Here is a 20049-nt window from a genome sequence, read left to right as displayed (position 1 = left end):
AAATACTTGGAGAGCCTGGTAAAACGGGGATGAATCTCTGGCCAGTGTAAGACGCTTGCACTGTCAGTACTGACAAGTATATCTAAATCCTCGAGTCCTGGTTAAAACACACAATTCAGTATCACCTTGGTGGAACTGACAAGTGTACATTCCAATATAACTCTGTTTCATGCCACACAACTAAAAATGTTCATAATATTCACCTACTATCCGCAACAGACGTGAAATAAAGTGGAAACTTCACTATACATCTATTGAAATTACATCTTAGGTTTGATTTCGTTGCTTCAGGTGAATGACTACCTTTAAAGGGAGAGGATCAAGACATACACTAGTCAGGCAACAGTCCAGGTTTCAACTCTATTGAAAACTGCTGGAAGGTGTTGGGTAACAAAGTACAAAAGAAGAAACCAAGAAACACCTTGGAACTTCAAGAAGCCCAAATCTATGTGTGGCATCATGAACTGATCCCTACCAACATTCAGTCCCTCTATATCATGGTCATGTCATACCAGAAGGGGAACAACCAAATATTAATACAAGAAACATATTCTGTGATCACTTTTTAACAATTACGTTAATGTTGTTATCTTAAATTCTAGGTTTTCTTACTCATATAACGTTTTTGTTTTCGTCAACATCTGTTTATCATCTGCTGTCCGATCCAGCATGGCCAGGTGATTACGGCACTCGACTCGTAATCCGAGGATCGCGGGTTCGAATCCCTGTCACACCAAACATGCTTGCCCTTTCAGCCTTGGGGGCGTTATAACGTTACAGTCAATCCCATTATTCGTTGGTAAAAGAGTAGCCCAAGAGTTGGTGGTGGGTGGTGATGACTTACACTGTTAAAGTAGGGACGAATAGCACAGATTGCCCTCGTGTAGCTTTGCGCGAAATTCAAAACAAACAACTGCTGTTTGGATAAATTGAATATGAGTCCACTTACATCACACAATGTCCATAACAGTTTTACACTAGTTATAACACTTCTACAAAGAAAACTATTGTAAAAAAATGCAGAAGCCAAGAAAATTTGTGTAATGTAATCATTTTTTTTTTCCACCACTGTATATTACGGGGTACTACAAGTCAGCCATGTTTTGGTCTCACCGAGACACAGTTAGTTATCCATGCTGTAATTGGTACCTTTTAACCAACTGGCATTTAAATTTATATACATTTTTACGATAAAGACAGAAATTAATATTTTTAAACTGCGCAATATGTAAGTGAAAACTCATATTAATTTCAATTTTGCAAATTCCATAATATTGTGTGAATAAATATTATATAAAGCAATGGATTTTTTTGCTCATTATTATATTTTCAATACAAATGCACTCTCCGAGATTGAATTACTTACTGCATAGTCGGTAAATAAGATATTTTCTGCATTTGACTGATGTTGCACTGACACTGGCCTTTCTGTTTCGAATCAAAGTTAATAGTGTTCTCTCTTCAGCGTTTGACATTTGATACGTAAACTCACTGGAGCAGATCAACAGCGCCAGCAGACATAGAATGAATGCCATTCTAAATAGAGAAGAAAATACACTGTAATTGTGTATATCACTTGAAAAAAAAACTTAAAAATTTTAGTCTGGATTAATGAATGTGTCCAATGACTGAACGAAGGTAATATTTTAAAGGCAATTCTTTACGAAAACTAGAAGAACACAAAAATATATCAAGTACACAATACTCGCATCAAGAAGCATGAACTTTAGAAGTCGACACCTCGTGCGAATAAAAGTTGTACCTCTCGGTGCAACTTTTAAACACTGTTTTTAATAAGTCACAAAAATGTGACGTAAATTGTTTTGGTGTAAATGTATGTTATTATCGGCGTGAAATTATTAAAATAATTTAATCGTAGTGCACCATTTCAATTAATTATGAAATAGTTTCGATATTCATATAGAAATGACATTAAACTGTACTACAATTACTATACTAGACTTAGCATCCTTCCTGAGATTTTTCATATGGTTGTGTAAGATAGTAAATATTAAAAAAAATCATAGATATGGTTAATTTTGGAGTCTTTAGAGTATCAAAAGCGTCTAATAAGATTCAATGTTCAAAATTCCAGGTATCTTTCATTAACTATTTAATGCTATTACTTATTTATCAAAAATATTAGCTTGAAATTTTCAAATAGCTATCTGCTTTGACTAAACTTATAAAACGTAAAATAATTCCATTTTCAATTATGTCTTCTTATGATTATGATACTTTCTGAGGAATTCTAATTTAGAAGATTTAAATAAAAGTAATGGTAAAACTTCGTTGTGTAAAATAACCAGTCAAAACCGCCATTATGAATACGTTGATAGCAAAGAAGGGTACAATTTGTTACTAAACACCCACTTCAAGGATACTACAATACGCATAAGTACCCACCAAGTCAATGTTAGAAGATTTTGACATTTAGCCATTGTAAGTCTTTAAAGACTCATCAGTTTACATGCCTTTATTTAAACTTGAATCCATACAAATTAAAGCAATTTAACGCTTAGTTGTAGATACAAGTACTTATTGGAAAGCTCTGACTATTTATTTAGCAATTTCTGTATGTTTTTTTGTGTATTAATCTCTACTTTGTTTCTGTACTTTCTTTGGCATTGTCATACCTATATCACCCCTACTTGTTTTTTTATATTGTTTTTATTACATAATTGTTTATTATATTACATAAAAGGAGCGAATTGGACTCTTAAACTTCTACTGGTAAAAGCTAGAGGGGCCCACAAAATTGTCTTAAGTATAATAAAAATACACAAGTAATTCAATGTTAAAATGTCGTAAATAGTTCGTACTATCAGTAATGTAGAAAACACAGTGGAGTCCTACACATAATAGGAGATTACATCTTCAACATTATGTGAATCCTTTTAGATGCCTATCATTACTGGTAGAATTAACACGATAATTTTATAATTTCTTGGATTAAATGCATGTGTTTTGCAGAAAAGTTTGAAAGGTTGAGCTTGCAAATAAATTCAACTATCTTTGTTCTGGTGTTATTTCGCGTAACCAGTAGGCCCGAATAATTCAACAAATCTAATACACTTTTATGCTATATATTATATAACTAACAATAATTTTTAAATTTCAAATAAAATTCAGTCAACTTTATTCTAAAAACTAACAAATCATCCAACAGATTTTTATATAATGCATTAATATCCCAACGTTTTGCGAATTCCAATTATTCTTTCTAGTGTTAAGGTCTCATGTTAAGTTTAAGTTAGTAACATTGTTTAACTAATGAGAAGTAGAGGAAATAAATAACTGCTTATTTTTCGAAAACATTTTGTTTTTAAACTAACATACATAGTGACATACCGGTTTATTTAATAAAAACCTGCCATGTAACCTAAGTTTTGAATTAGCCTAAGATTTGATTAATAATTCATTATCATGGCTTTCCAACCTTAGGCTGGACAGAGGAGCAGACTTTTCAAACGTTAGGCCATCTATAGAAAACTTACGACATGAAACTTGTGTAATATTTATTTAAGACGATATACATGTCACTTTTAGTGCTGCATCTATGATCTATACTTACCTTAAGTCAAATAGAGGTGTCTAATTGTCAAAACAATTATGAATGCCTATAGCTATTTTACAATTATTTAAAGTTTAAATTCATTAGGCCTGCGTTGCAACCACCGCCACAGCTCTAAATTCAAATCCTGTTTTATAAACGAAGATTACGCACGTGCAAAAAATACTTTGCAATGTATTAGGGACCGTCCTAGCTTTATATATATTTTTATTGTACATTTTTGAGACTCTGTAATAATTAAAAAAAAATTGCTACCTGGAATACAAAAAACATTATTGCTGATCCACCGTAGGTCAAAGAGAAATGAAAAACACCAGTGTAGTATTTCTATAAAATCCACACTATTACCTGTTGATTCAGAGTTTTATCTATCACTAACTAAGTATACTTGTATCATACTATCATTCTATCTGCAGTGTTACACAATTTTAATCAAATAAAATTGATACTTTGTTTTTTAATAAACCAACATTACATTATTAACTCTTTTGATTCTACGACTTTTCTAGAATTAATCTTTTATTTTTACAAGTAAATCTTCTTTATATTGCAAATTTGAAAACCTCCTTCTATATAAGAGTATACAAACACAGTAAGATCTATTGTATGTAATACCAGTATATATTTAATTTTGATGAAAATATCTCATATTATGTAAATATGAAGTGTTTGTTTCGAGATAACAGTGGAAACAATGCTTTGGCTCACGACATTAGATTATTCACAAGTAAGCCTGAGCAAAGAGCCCTCTACAAATCAATCAATCATACTAGTATCATTTACAAAGACAGGGCTTATAAGTATGACTAAATAGCAAAATTGCATCACGTCTAAATTTAAAAAAATATTACAGCGACGTGAGGTATTCTTGAAGTAACGTATGTTCACAGCAAGGTCGTTGACAAGATATGTACTCGAATATCGTCTATCTAGTAATATAATTATACTTAAATTTTGTAGAGTTTTAGTTTTCTGTCTCAGCCTCTTCAATTATGAACATTGATAGCACCTTGTGCCCCTTTCAGACTTTTCCATACAACTTCTACTTAAACATGGAATCTTGCCATAATATTTCATCTGGATGATCCTTGGTTAGCCAAAACTGTAGTTTCTACAAGTTTGTCATGCAGTATTTCAATCCTGGGAGTTAAAACTAGATTCAAACTTCTGCTACTGGGCATAGTATGATTGCCTGTAAATTTCATATTGATGTGGCACTTTTTGATTGGTTGGGCTTGTCACATCGTATTATCAACACATGATGGAACCATCGTTCAGTTAATTTTCACCTTTATGTAGTACATGCTTTTTATAGATTTTTCCCTCATTGTTCCCATAATTATTTCCAATATTTCAAATTTTCTATCACGTTAATAAATTACATGATCGAAATCAAAAGTAAAAAAAAACACCACTGATTATCAATTTCAAAGTCAAATTGCTTTACAATTGGAAATTAATTAACATTCACATTTCAGTAAAATATTAAAAGATTATGTAAAAACTCTGAATAAACTCTTTACCAAAAAATCAACCAATATCTTACAGAAATTCAGGAAACACTTACATTCACTTATTTAAAAGAACAACAAAATGCAAAGGCCCCGATTCTATTTAATAGAGCTCCAAATCCCAGTTGCTGTCTTGAAAAATCTGAATAGAAAAACATAATCGATATCACAGTGAAATGCTGAAAATTCCCGTTCCTATGGGCTCGAGCCTCGAATATTCTATGCACCTAGCAAAGACGTCTTTGGAAGAATAGATATTTGAACGTAAATGAGATGGTGTGACATTTCCGATTGTTTTGTTTTGTTTGTTTTTTTAGAATTTCGCACAAAGCTACTCGAGGGTTATCTGTGCTAGCCGTCCCTAATTTAGCAGTGTAAGACTAGAGGGAAGGCAGCTAGTCATCACCACCCACCGCCAACTCTTGGGCTACTCTTTTACCAACGAATAGTGGGATTGGCCGTCACATTATAACGCCCCCACGGCTGGGAGGGCGAGCATGTTTGGCGCGACTCGGGTGCGAACCCGCGACTCTCAGATTACGAAGCGCACGCCTTAACGCGCTAGGCCATGCCAGGCCAGACATTTCCGAATAACTTAACGATGAAACTTAGTGAAATAAATTCTTAATTTATCTCGGAGAGAAAGTCGAAGGAATCTAAAATTTTCTGAAAAGAAATAAAAAACACCTGAAAGATAAGTTTTTCCAATCAAATTTATATTTAAAAAAATCAGAATAAGTTAAGAATTACCGAAAATTTGCCAGCGTCAGAATATTAAGAAATATATACAATTCAGTAATTAGGATTTTGGTTTGTTTTGAATTTCGCGCAAAGCTACTCGAGAGCTATCTGCGCTAGCTGTCCCTAATTTTGCAATGTAAGACTAGAGGGAAGGCAGCTAGACATCACCACCCACAGCCAACTTTTGGGCTACTCTTTTACCAACGAATAGTGCGATTAACCGTCACATTATAACGCCCCCACGGCTGAAAGGGCGAAGCATGTTTGGTGTGACGGGGATTCAAACCCTCGACCCTCAGATTACGAGCCTTAACCATGTGGCCATGCCTTGCCCTCAATAATTAGGCATTTATTTGCTAGGAACACGTGTGAATAACATTCTATTTTCTGTTGGAACTTAAAGAGAAAAGATATAAACAGCTATATATATTGAAATGTTGATAAGAATACATTAGATAATTAATCACAAATATTATCTAAAAATAGTTAAGCACCAGTACCTCCTTAAGTCTTTAGTATTTAAAAAAAAAGGAACAGAAAGTTACTGAAAATTTAGAAAGATTTCTCTGTTTCCAGGTAAGTATTTATTAACCGTTTAATTTCACTGCTATTTCTTTTATGTGTACTTTTGAAAATCAGGTTTTGACACAAATAACTTTTGTGTGACCTTGTGATTAACAATAAACAAAAGATCTGTTTTAAATAATTAATTTTAGGGATCAGTTACAAAGTGTATTATTTTGAAAACAAATAAATGACAGTTATCACCAAAGGTAATAACATTTACATATAAAATATTGTTCATTTGTACTTTAGTAACTTAAAGTTATTGAATATCTTCGTGGTTTTCTTGTTAAAATATTTCACGAATTATTAACTACAAGCATAATAGTAACTATCTGTCGATCGTGTACGAAAGTTTGAAAATTGTACCTTGAACGTTAAGTTACACAGTTTACTTGCAATAATGTATTTAAATAAAAAGTTTACTGTCAAAACGCCCCCTCCAGTGGTACAGCGGTATTTCTGCGGGCATACAACGCTAGAAACCAGGTTTCGATACCCGTGGTGAGCAAAGCACAGATAGCTCATTGTGTAGCTCTGTGCTTAATTTCCAACAATAAAAAAAAACAACTTACAAAACATTTATGACATCTCAAACACAAAGTAACACAAACTGGCGTCCAATGTCACTCCTTTTGATTTTGATCTTTCATCCAGATGCCTGGGTTTTATACAGCATTCTAACTGCTAAGTTTAATATTAATTTTAAATGAATAAGATCGTAAATAAATAAAAATACTAAACAAAACAAAAAAGTATATCTGTAGCACGAGACCACCAGTGAACTTACAATGCTATAAACCTGGTTTCGATACCCAGAGTGACAAAAGCAATGTGATAGGTCATCACCCGTTGTATAGGCTTGAGCTTACCTAACAAAAAAGCTACAGCGTAAGGTTTTGCATTGAATTAATTTAATATTTTCCTGCAATTACCGCAGGAAAATCAAAACTATTTGAATGCTGTTACTTTCGTTTATCATCTTTACATAACGATTTGTTTAGTTTAATTTTCAAAAACATTTTAAAACGTTTTCAGCTGAAAAACGAGAGTAGAGTATAAAGTGCTACATGTTTTCTTTTAGCCAAAGTCTTACAGTTTGAGAAATAGTCTAATAAAACCTCTTTCACTTGTAAGTCGTTAACCTTTGATGTATTATAGGGAACTACTCTCATAAGTTTATGTAAAGGGGTAAAATATACTCTAATGAAGTTATTACAATATATCTGCAAGCCGAACGCCATCTTCTGTATATACACAGTAAATACCAAACTCGACTAAATAATTCTGTTGACACAGCACTTCATTTGCTTGTTATTATTTTTAGGAAATGTATTTAGAAACAAAAAACGTGTGATTTCATCTTTACGAACGTAAAATGAACGTTGTTAACTCCATTATTACAGAAAGTGAATTATATATTAATAAATACTTTGTAACTTAAATATTCGAACTGTAACTAGTTTCTACAAGTACAGTAACTTCTTACAATAGTGATTTTTTTATGTTATTATAAATGGAGATCTTCTGAACCTAGAAACTTCATAGAGAAAATACTACTTTATTAAATAACTAATAATTTCTGACTCTTTTTATACAAATTACAAATCAAACAAGTACTCGTCTATACATACATATGCATACAGGGTGTTCATAAAGTCCTTGTGCAGTTTGAATCTTTAATAACTTCACTTCTATATAAGATATAAACAATCTGTAAAATGAACAAAAAAAAAAGGAAATTCATTCATGGTTTAGCATATTTAATTATAAAAATATTAACTTTCAACATATCATCATATCCACCGTTCTTCCAACAACACTTTCTGGACGTTCGCTTAAGTAATTTTGTTTTGATAATTTTATGAACTTTTTTTGTCGTAGGAATACCTAATTCCAAGGAAGCCCATTTTACCGATTTTCGTGAAATATCTGTAAGCGCTTGCTCTACAGATAACACAGTTTCATCATTTACCCTCGTGGAACCAGTCTCTTTTAATTTTGTCATCCAATTTTGAATTGGATTTCTGTGGCTAGCTGAGCTGAAGTCTATATGAACCGTCAGACGAAATTTAGATCTCGTTACCACAAGGTAGCGCCTTACAGAAATTCATTTGTTAAAATTATTCATTTTATTTAAATTTTAAATATATTCCTTTTTTAATTTATGTTACAGATTGTTTATATCTTATATAGAAGTGAAGTTATTAAAGATTCAAACTGCACAAGGGCTTTATGGATACCATTTAATGTTATCGTTGCGGAAAATGGATTACCGTATATTCTATTAAAGTTAGAATAATCGTCACTAGAGGACGACACTTGTTTTGTAAATAAAATTCTGGATAACTCAACAATTAGATACATATCAATTACTGCAGCAATCGATTATAGTTTATAGTACGTATGTGTATATTTAAATCACAAAATTGCCATAACTTAGGCTTAAAGTTTTCAATTTTTTCCTTAGATAAAATCATTGAATTCGTGGTAGGAACACTCAAGCAATTTTCACACAATAGTCACAAACAATAAATATTGAGTGGTGAAATATTGTTAAAAATAGGTTTTGATACACATAATAGGCAGAGTGCAAATAGCCCTTTGTGTAATCTTGTGCATAATAATAAAACAAATAATGGTGAACATATTTAATAGCTCGAAACGTATACAAAAAGTGGATAAATTGTACAATGTACTAGTATTTAATACGTGAATGTTTTGCTTGACACAGGGCATTACATTATGCCGTACAGTTGACAAATATAAGACTGTGAAATATAATGTCAAATGACCTTATAAACTGTGTTACATTATTTCAACTTTACGTAAATATTTAAGAACTCAAGAGTGTTAATATCGGATCTTTTGTGTGGGTCAAATGGTACCTAGGCCACTTTACTGTCCAGATATTGTTTTACCATTTTGGATTTTTAGGATTTTGCCTTACACGAAGATGAATACTCGTTCAATGAGACATGTTCCTGGGGGAGAGCATGATGCGTATTTAATTGTCATCAAAAGGGTGCCATCAGTTTTGTGCACTTCACCGACACTGTGGACTTGACTACAAGCAGTTCCAAACTTCCATTATTCCCCTACCATGATCATTTGTAGGACTGTATGTTGAATATGACACCTTTCTCTCTTCCTGAAGCCTAAAGCTGTTCTCCTTCATGGACCATAATACTGTTCTACTTTCATGGACCATAATGATGTTTTTCTTTCCTGGACCTTAATGCTGTTTTCCTCATGGAACATGATACTTTTCTCCTTCATGGAACATGATACTGTTCTACTTTAATGGACCATAATGTTGGTTTCATTTCCCGGACCATAATGCTGTTCTACTTCACGGATCATAAAACTGTTGTACTCTCATTAACGATGACGCTGCTTTCCTCTCCAACATTGAACAAACTCTTGTTCATTATCGCCGAAAAATTCGAAATTTTTTACATATATCTAGCTGTTCTCAGCCAACTGTTTCTAGTCCAATACATTTCAACTTTCAGGTCTGGTTACGTCTTCTTAGAACCAAATTTCGAACAGTCACTGACCACTTCGTACCAGTCTGTGTCTCACGTTCTCGAGGTTATATTAATAGCCATATTTACAGTAACGTCAGAACTGAACAATCATTTGCCCTATGAAAAAAAAAAACAACAACAACAAAAAACATGCGATACTTCATACCATTTTTGGACAGTTTTGGTTTTCTACCCTGACTACTTATTATTAACAGTGTCGGCTTTACGTGCTCTCATTATAGGCCAATATACAGCTTCTAACAAACATTCACAGCTTTCATCTGTGGGGAGGAGAGGGAACAGCTGTGATAGAGAGTCTGGCCATTCAGTTAAGAGTAGCCGCATAAGCGGCTGGTGCTTCTGGGTGATTAACATTCTTCTGATCAGTAATTTTAAATTAGACATGCTTATGCTCTACTCTTGGAATTTCTGATTGAATTGCTTAACCAAAGTGTTGTTTAGCCAGGGTGTCACATAAGGTGCTGTTTTAAGTAAAAAGTACGAAACACCACGTTGTATATTCATGTATACTTTAATGTTAACTATCAATGTACTTTGTGTAGGTGAGTTAGATGTATATTTATCTGTCTGTCCATCTGTTTGCTTGCATATATATATATTATGTATGGTCATTCGATGGTTTCTATTCCCCATGGTAAAGAGAGCTGATAGCCCAAGTGGCTTTGTTGTAAACAAACAAATATTACGTATGAGTTTGTTCGTCAGTAAACATTCAAGCATTTGTTCACTTTATTTATTACTAGGGTATTTTAAAACCTGCTAAGTTGAATAATCATGCCGTTAACATCTTCAGTTCACCAACTCTATATTTAAGCTATTAGTAATAATTGTTGCCTCCTCTTAAGCATTAGCCTTACCTTACTCAGGACAAGTGAAAGGGAAAAATTCACGAAAAATGATTAAAAAAAGGAGACTTTGCAGAAAAAATCCAGGATCAATCTTTTTAATTTTACGTTAAGTTAGTCTAGTGTTGGAAACAATTACTATTTCGTTTTCAAAAATTTCTGCCATACTGATAAATATAGGGCAAGACAAAAGTTACAATACTATAAGTACAGTTGGTTGTGGCTAAAGAAATTTTATGAAGAAAATAAGGATCCATTAAGTTATTGTTTGTGTTAAAGTAGCACATTCGAAATTAAGCTGTGTCCTATATGAAACAACTGTATAATCATTTTTCCCCTAGTTCTGTATATTTATTTACTTTATTCCATGAACTTCAGTGTATTTATATTTCTTGGTGAGTGATTTTCGCTTCAACTTGATATTTTTTCTTGTAAATGTCCTGTTATCTTGTTATAACTGTTTAATTTTCTCGTTTATAATTTATTTATAATTCTGGGAACAGTTTTAAACAGATTTTAATTGCCTGCTACTGTCACGTGCTTATTGATACACACTAATGATAATAAAAAATAATAAATTAGGCTTGTAAAAATTTATTATTTCCAGATGGCTCCCCGCAATGATACGCTAGGAACCGAAGTTTAACATCCTAGTTATACAACTACCGGCGCATTATTGGAAGATGGACTGTTGCTAAGCGACGAAGCTCCGCCTCAATAGACAGAATTTACGTTTTACATAATCAGTTTAAGGTTCCCGTTGAGGACTTCACGTTACTTTAGTTTTAACAATCTAAGCTAGAGCAACACTCTAACATGCATTAATTTTTATCAAATACAGTGAGATTTCAACAGCTAAAAGTGGTAAGTATTATTTTTTTTCAATAACGCATTTGACCTATTTATAATTTTAATTTTTTCCAAATACCGTAATTAATTATTTTACATAAATTCTTATCGCATTAAAAACATTAATGAAATAGTATTAGAACTTATAATACATTATAAAATGATCTTGCAGTAGTGATTTAATGACATAGGAAATACAAAACACATATTTTATCCTGATATATAAAATGAAGTAGAATATAACATGTCAAACATTTTTATAGACAGTTGTATCTATTAATATTACTACCAATGTTATTAGTAACAATATATATGATCAGACTACGGAGGTATTCAAACCCAGCAAAAATTATGGTTTGAATAGTAAATGTAGGCCTATAGAGTTTGATACTTAGGATAGCACCAGTAGCAAACCTGTAACATTTGATACTTAAGATAGCACTAGTAGTAAAGCATCTGTTATTTAAGATAGAACTAGTAGAAAACCTGTAGCATCTGATACTTAGGATAACACTAGTAGCAAGCCTGTAGCATCTGATACTAAGAATAAAACTAGTAGCAAGCCTGTAGTATCTGATACTGAGGATAGCACTAGTAGCAAACCTTTAGCATCTGATACTTAAGCTAGCACTACTAGCAAGCCTATAGTATCTGATACTTGGGAATGGGTTACTTATAAAAAGTTGTTGGCATGCTTGGTAAACTTCGAATAATTGGTTTAGTTGTTAATAAGCTGGTTGGACAGTGAATACATTTAGTAATCGAACCATTATTACTAGCATTTTCGTTTTTCAATAACACTACTGCGTTATGCTCTTGAAACGTAAAGTAAAACTACTGTATGGGTTCTATTTGAGACCTGACAGACAAACAAGTGATTGACCATCTTAAAAATGAAATGTCGTGTCGTCGATCTTTTAAGAACATGTTTGATCGTTCTGAGTTTCGTGCAAAGCTACACGAGGGCTATCTGCGCTACCCGGCTCTAATTTGGCACTGCAAGACCAGAGAGAAGGCAGCTGATTACCACCACCCATCGTCAACTCTTAGGCTACTTATTTACTAACAAATAGTGACATTGACTATCACGTTATAATGCCCTACGGGCTATAAAGGCGATCATGTTTGATTGCGATTCGATTGCCCTAACCACATGGCCATGCTTGGTCTATGAAGAACATACAGTAGACAATTGGAGTCTATACTAAATTTTTTTAACTTATGAATTTAAACTTTCATTTTTTAAATCTCATCTCATGGATTAAGAGGTTTAACCCATTTTATGTTTGTTTGTTTTTTCAGATATGTTATATTGTTTTAAAATATCAGATTTTATATTCTATTCAAGACTATCTGTAACTGTTAAATGTTTTTCCTCGTTCAGCAATTTTCAAAAGTAGGAATAATTCAATAAAAATTAAAACTTCACCCAGTGAAAGGCTTAAGGAGGCTTACGAAAACGCATCTTAAATATATATAGAATATCTCAAATAGGGTTAGTGTAAATAAATATTTTAATAGAACAGCTGCAATAATGTTTACTTTTGTTTTCCAGCCCAGACATTTTTGTTGTTTTTCTTTTATGCTAAAGAGTTGAGACCTGCAACCATGCTACTTGTTATGCATGAATAAGTAATCCAACGTCAAATTATTCCTTATATTACTCTAACCCTTGCATCAACAGTTGTAAAAGAGCAAGTGAAAAAGAAACTTTGTGTATAACCAGTCTGGTTGTGAAGGTGAACTGACCGAGGTAAATGGTGTAAAGTATTAGATTTCCTAAATAAATTCAGAAAATTCAGCTTTTAAGGAGATGGGGAAGAGAGTTATAGAAGACTGGTCCAATTTATTTATTTCGTTTACAATCGTAAATAATTTACCTTGAGGAAAGTGAAATAATCATTTAATAGTTAGAACATCTCAGATGAGCCAGGCGGGCAGACAGCCTGCATTTCTGAGAAGATTAGGGAGAGGAAGAGGTTGGGAGAATATCTTAACCTTATGACCTCTGGAGGATTTCAGTATAAAACAACATTATAAGCTTTTTTATTCACTCGTCCCAGGTCTAGCTCCAGGTTTTTCGTGGCCTCAGTGCAGAGGCTTATAATAACAGGGTCGCTTACATCTCAATTATGTTTTGTATGAAATACTAAAAGGATATTGTACAAAAAATGTAAGTACAAAATCAATTTAAAAAACAAAACAAAATTTTTTTGATACATTAACAATTAAAAATACGAACATTGAAAGTTTTGGGAGACATCTACAGATCTACAAACAATAAAATAAACGTTACCAAAATTACTGAATAGTAATTAAATGAATTGTGTGGTTCTACTTGTCACCGAGCCTTGCAAAAATTAGTTGGTGCGATTACAATGGAATCATCCTTAGTGCATAGTTTGTATCTTTAAATGTGTTGTGGTTGTTCAGTCAAAACATCAGAGATGTGACGAAAGCGTTGGAGACAAACCGTAGTTTTCTTGAAATACTGGTGTTGGCGTGATTCTTTGTATGTCTATATGCAAGTAGTTGTTATTAAATCATTCTTCCTATCTCCGCTCGTTTTTAACGTACATTAACATCCCCTGAAGCATCTTTAGTTAAGCCTACAATGTACTGTTGATCGAATCAGGAAGACGTATTTGTGTTATCATTGGGTAATATCAGAAGAAATATGACGTTTTTTTTCTTGAGTTTAGATGACTAATTTTTCTGATAGGTAATCTTAAATTAAATAATGGTGTTTATTATTGAGTTTAGTTTAAGTTAATCTTTCTTTTAGAGGAAATATGAAGTGTTTTTCTAGAATTTAAATCAAACTAATCTTTCTGTTAAATGGAAATTATAGTATTTGAAAAAAGAAATATTTAAAGATGTAATGATAACCGTAGCTAGTTTTTGTATGTAAAAAAAGAAATAATTATTTACGGGGAAAACTGGAGGTCTAAAGAAGATCGTGACAGACGAAGGGAAATATTGATAATATTGGACCTGATAACTAAAACGTTGCATTAAAAGCCATAAACTCTCTTTGGACTGGAACCCAGAGAGGTGGGGTTGAATAATTATAAACATACGTATGTAATATTTTGTCTTGTAAACTCTGTGAAAGAAAATAGTCACAGGAAAAAAAGTAACATTTTATTTAAACACCATAAATAATTATAGTAATAAAACAAAAAATATTTTAAATCGGTTATTAACTGACAATACATGACTTCTACACATTGACAATACGAATTAAGTGCTTGTAGATATACATATGTTTGTGTTTGTATTGTTACTTTTCCTATGACTTTTTTCCTGGATTCATAAACTTGACGTGGTCTGAAAGCTTGAATATAAAAGTCCTGGCAGCCACTCAGATTCATAACTTTAATAATTTTGCAGTAGTCGTGAATACTTATTGTTTATTGTATACCACATTACATCTACTGTTTATAGCACAAACTCACTGAAGCCTATTGTATTTGGATGTTTCTGAAGCGAGGCCAAGTAAAAGTCACATTTCTCTAGAACACATAGGTTTTGGATAAATCCTACAATCTATAGCAAGGTTTTAATACACAACTGTACTAACTGCACTCTGTCGAGTGCAGATATCGAACTCTGAACTTTAGTAGTTCCAGACTGTAAACTTACTGCTCACCCACCGGGAGACATATCGTTGTAAGCAATTTGAAAATCCTGAACCGAAACTGTGATTTCCATCTTTTAATAAGGCATGTTTCATCGTCAGTCTAATTAGTGTAAGTTTCTGTGGCACCAGTATTCGACGGGTTCAAGAGCAGGTTTTGTTAAGACCAGTACCCATAATGTACTGAGTAAAAGTGGCTTATTGATCCACGCTGACTGACATAATCCTTGTGTGGGCGCCATATTGGTGACTAAACTTAACAAAAACAAAATAACAATAGGAAGGACCCATTCAATTAATCGGTAATTTGAGAAATAGTAAGGTAAGTTAGTGGCTTTAAATATATCACTTCAAAATCATTTTGAGATATTGGATAGTTTTAAAACTTTATTGATGATGTTTACGTTTTTCAATTATCTTTTTTTTTTTTTATTATTTACTCAGAGCTACTCCAGAGCCATCTGTACTAGCCTTTTCAACTTTCGGTATTGTCTAATTGAATAGTGAAAATTTACATTCACTCTCATAACGCAACACTCATGAACACAAAACGCGGAGTGCGATTGTTCTTGCGGTAAGGGACTCGAACTTTGGACTCATGCACTTATCTACAATCGGGACATCTTCACCACTGAGCGATCGATATTGAATCTAAAAATAATTGAAGTGTTATTTTTTATTGATTTTTATGGTCACTCTATGCGTGAAATAATTCATGTACAGCAAATGGCGCCCTTTTGACATTTTTGAAAATCGTACACGAGCCCCTATCTCCTCTCTTAAACATATATTTTTTTAAGTTTGTGAAAATGGCAAAATTTATAAACGACCCCTAATGTAATTTTTTTTTCCACACCAGAGTGTGCTATTGCACTCGTTTATTTGAATTACATTCCCATGGGATGTAAAGTCATATGAAACAACCAGTTGTTTTTTTTTAATAAGATGTCTGTCTATTTGAACGGATCTACGTTTTTTCGCGATGTATGGGTTGCAGTGTTAGATTACATGAGCTCTTCAACCAATCGTAACAAGTCTTCCACGTGACATACTAGGATGTGCCGTCTAACAGTCCCGCCGGCGATTCGCGTACACGAAACGTGCGTCAAAGAAAATAATTCGATATGTTTTCTGCTAATACACAGTTCTAGTTAGTTTAGCACGTATAGTAATTTGTGTAATGTTAACGTTTGTTTGTTCGTTTCTCTATTTCACGTTTTTCTTTGTTAAATCTATACTTCAAGTTATGATGTGTAATATTAGAACGTTTTTAAAATGACTTGTCCTCACGAAACAACGTAAGACATGTTTTATACGAAGCGAAGTATTAACGAAGTAATAACAATAATAGGAACAGTGAAGGCGGTGATACTATAATTTTACCAGCCTTATTAACTTCCGTGATGATATGAAATGTGTATATATTCAGAAGATAAAATTTTGCATTTAATTCTAAGGACAATGAAGGTTACGTTGAACGAAGATTGCTATGAAATTCTTATGTGTAACGTAAATGTGACTCATAATGTGGCTCTCATTTTAGTGCGTATCAGTCATCTTATGTATAACGAGTCTTAATAGAGGGTGACCCAAAATTCTGTAACCATGATGATATTTGTTACTCGTGTCCTTACAATTACTAGACCCCGCTATTACAGCGGTAACTATACGGATTTACAACGCTAAAATCAGTGGTTCGATTCCCTTCGGTGTGCTCAGCAGATAGCACGATGTGGCTTTGCTGTAAGAAAAACACACACACACTTACTAGAAATGTGCACTGTTGCTACAACAACGGGATTTGAAGTTGATATTGGTGGTAAAAACAAAATGAATAACATAGTGCTATTAATTCTTACCCTAAAAATCGGTTTTGTACATGAATTAGGTGAAAAAATATAATAACTACAATTGACTTAGTTAATGTTTTACACCATGGGATTGTCGTTCGGGAATCCAATACGTCTCTGTTTAGTTCTAGGTGAAAGGAACATGGACAACAGTCCACAAATTTTTCTGTCATCGTGAAAGACATCCTCATCACTCAAAGTTTTCGAGTTTTGCTGTTTCACAAAACCAAGAACAACAACACTCTAACACTATAACACTTGTCAGTTTGATGATGTGTTACATTGTTGTGAATAATACTCTAACATTTGTCAGTTTGTTGATGTGTTACATTGTCATGAATAATACTCTAACATTTGTCAGTTTGTTGATGTGTACATTGTTACGAACAGTACTCTAACATTTGTCAGTTTGTTGATGTGTTACATTGTTATGAATAACACTCTAACATTTGTCATTTTGTCGATGTGTTAGATGGTTATGGACAATACTCTTAACATTTGTCAGTTTGTTGATGTATTACATGGTTATGAATAATCTTCTAACATTTGTCAGTTTGTTGATGTGTTACATTTCTATGAATAACATTCTAACATTTTTCAGTTTTTTGATGTGTTACATTGCTATGAATAACATTCTAACATTTTTCAGTTTGTTGACGTGTTACATGGTGATGAACAAAAACCTGATTGACATATTTTTTATCAAGTTCTCTTGACCAACAATTACTGATTTCACAAGTTAATTCTCAGTCGTTGAAGAACTTTTCATTAATTTCTAATATTTTAACATGTGTTTACTTGTATTTGGAACTAGTTCCAAGTTTGACTGTGTGGGTATTTGGGTATTGATGTTGTTAAATACCCAGGAGGGTCAGGTACATTTGACCTCTTCCTCCCTCCCGAACGATTATAGCGTCTGTCTTTAGGGTTTTTTTTTTGTTTTTGTTTTTTTTAAAGCTTTGGGCCAGAGTAAAAGTATAACATCATACTCAGGTCCATTTCAGGGCTCAGTCCATGCATGGACGAACAAGAAGTTTTTTTTTTTTTTTCATTTAATTTTTTTCCCATATATATATATTTTTTTGTATTTTCATATATATATATATATATATATATATATTTTGTATTTTTTCTCCTTTTTCTCGATTGAGAGAATGCTACTACTACTTGTAGTAACACACACACACACAAAAAAAAGAAAGTAATAATAATTATTATTATTCAATACTTGAATAATAATTCAAAAAGAGATAAAAAAAGAAAAAAATGATTAAAAAAGAAAATAATAATTATAAAAATAAAAAGAAACAAGGACTAAGTGTCTAGTGCATAGTGGCCAGCTTGTGTTACATTTCTTAAATATATGTTAAAAGGGGAGAGGTATTTAGGACCATTTACATCATGTACGTGATATCTGTCGAGATCACACATTAAGTCATTTTTATGCCAATTCTTATTGAAATATTTTAGAGAATTATGCAAGAGTCTTTCAGCTATTGTATCTATGTTTGCATACTTGTGCATGAATGTGGTTGAGGTGCTACCATATTTGGAACTAATGATTGCATCGAGATCTTATTCGAATTTACCGGCTCTTAACTGCACGCGACCTCTGAATTAAAAGTCAGAAATTATAGCATAAAGCTTTATATTTCATTATTCTTTTGTAGGTTAAAGGCACTGCTGATTGTATTCAATAATAAATTAATAAAATTTCACAATTTTTATTTTCTTTTAGTCACATAATAATCCTTTAAAACACTATATCGCAAAACTGTTTTCTTATATTAGTGACATAATTATATTGTGTAACAAAGCACTCTGTGTGAGCGGGAGCAAGGCTGAGAAAGGTATTGTTCATTGGAGGCCTTATGGATTATGTTTCGAGATTATTCCTTGCAGGTCTTAAGCGTTTTACGAGTGTGGAGTGATATTTCTTTATAGGATCTTTAACGGTCTAATAAAGGTTAGGATTGCGAATTTGAATCCTCGTCACCGAATATGCTTATCCAATATGGACCAGCTAGCCGTATGTAAACTTCTTGGACTAAAAAAATACCAGACGACCCCGAAACAGTTGTAATTAAGGTCATAAAAAAGGAAAAACAAAGTGTAGGTTCGTTTTGTGCAAAGCTACACAATGGACCATTTGCGCTGTTCCCACCACGGGTATTGTAAACCGATTTTTAGTGTTATAAGCCTTCATACTTTTAACTGAGCCACTTGGGGCCTGTCTATATGTAAGCGTTAAGTACCGATGAATAGGGGTCATTGAACAAAATCCTAATTGTTTAATATTTCAGAAGGTTCGTGTTCATGGTTTTAAGTGACATGCTCCGAGTGGTTCTGTTGTAAATCGTAAGACTTTTAACGCTAAATTTCGGGTTTCGATACCTGTGGCAGGCAGAGCACAGATAGCTTATTGTGTAATATTATGTTCAAAAGCAAACAAATCAAAATAAATTTAAGTCTTTCATCGTTTATTCGCAGGCTAACGTCGCTAAAAGTTTGGTTTCGATACCCGTCACGGGCAAAAAGACAGGTGTTTGTCATTGTAAATTTAATGCCGTTTTCACCCTTCGCTATTAAATAAAATTACATTTGCCGACACAGTGAGACAAAGGACAAATATGTTGGGAAAATTTTCGTTTGGATAAAAGAGGAAAAAAAAATTATATCTTTAAGTTCTTGAAAAGACCACTGCGTAACAAGTCTGTCGGGTTTCTCACGGTTGCTTGTCCTTTGTGGATATTTGGGTATGTTGGATTTTAGATACCCAGGAGGGTCAGGTGCAAGAGACCTCTTCCTCCATCCCTAACTTACATTTCAGTTCCTACAATGTTGCAGTTGTAGTGCTTTAGGGCCAGAGTAACCCACAGTACTCCGGCCCTTTTCAGGACAATGTCCATATATTGTCTTGAGTT

General features: G+C 33.0%; 2 protein-coding genes across 6 annotated transcripts in view; one reads left to right on the top strand and one right to left on the bottom strand.

Moving 5' to 3' along the window:
• LOC143253470 (uncharacterized) overlaps positions 1-20049 on the bottom strand; it is a 41031-nt gene that overhangs the window by 7572 nt on the left and 13410 nt on the right. Inside the window, exon 2 of the mRNA XM_076507444.1 lies at positions 1367-1536. Within this exon, the coding sequence (XP_076363559.1) occupies positions 1367-1535 (169 nt within the window). The 5' untranslated portion in view covers position 1536. The remainder of the gene's footprint in view (positions 1-1366; positions 1537-20049) is intronic.
• The window catches only part of LOC143253469 (dystroglycan 1-like), an 85942-nt gene continuing 77335 nt past the window's right edge, over positions 11443-20049 (top strand). The window contains exon 1 of one of the 5 annotated variants that reach the window (XM_076507439.1): positions 11443-11654. The gene's annotated coding sequence lies outside the window, so the exon portion shown is untranslated. The remainder of the gene's footprint in view (positions 11655-20049) is intronic. The other 4 variants (XM_076507437.1, XM_076507441.1, XM_076507442.1 and 1 more) reach the window with 4 other exon arrangements.

Source organism: Tachypleus tridentatus, chromosome 6 (genome assembly GCF_004210375.1).
Source record: "Tachypleus tridentatus isolate NWPU-2018 chromosome 6, ASM421037v1, whole genome shotgun sequence".
NCBI lineage: Eukaryota > Metazoa > Arthropoda > Merostomata > Xiphosura > Limulidae > Tachypleus > Tachypleus tridentatus.
This window is presented reverse-complemented; position numbering and strand designations above follow the sequence as displayed.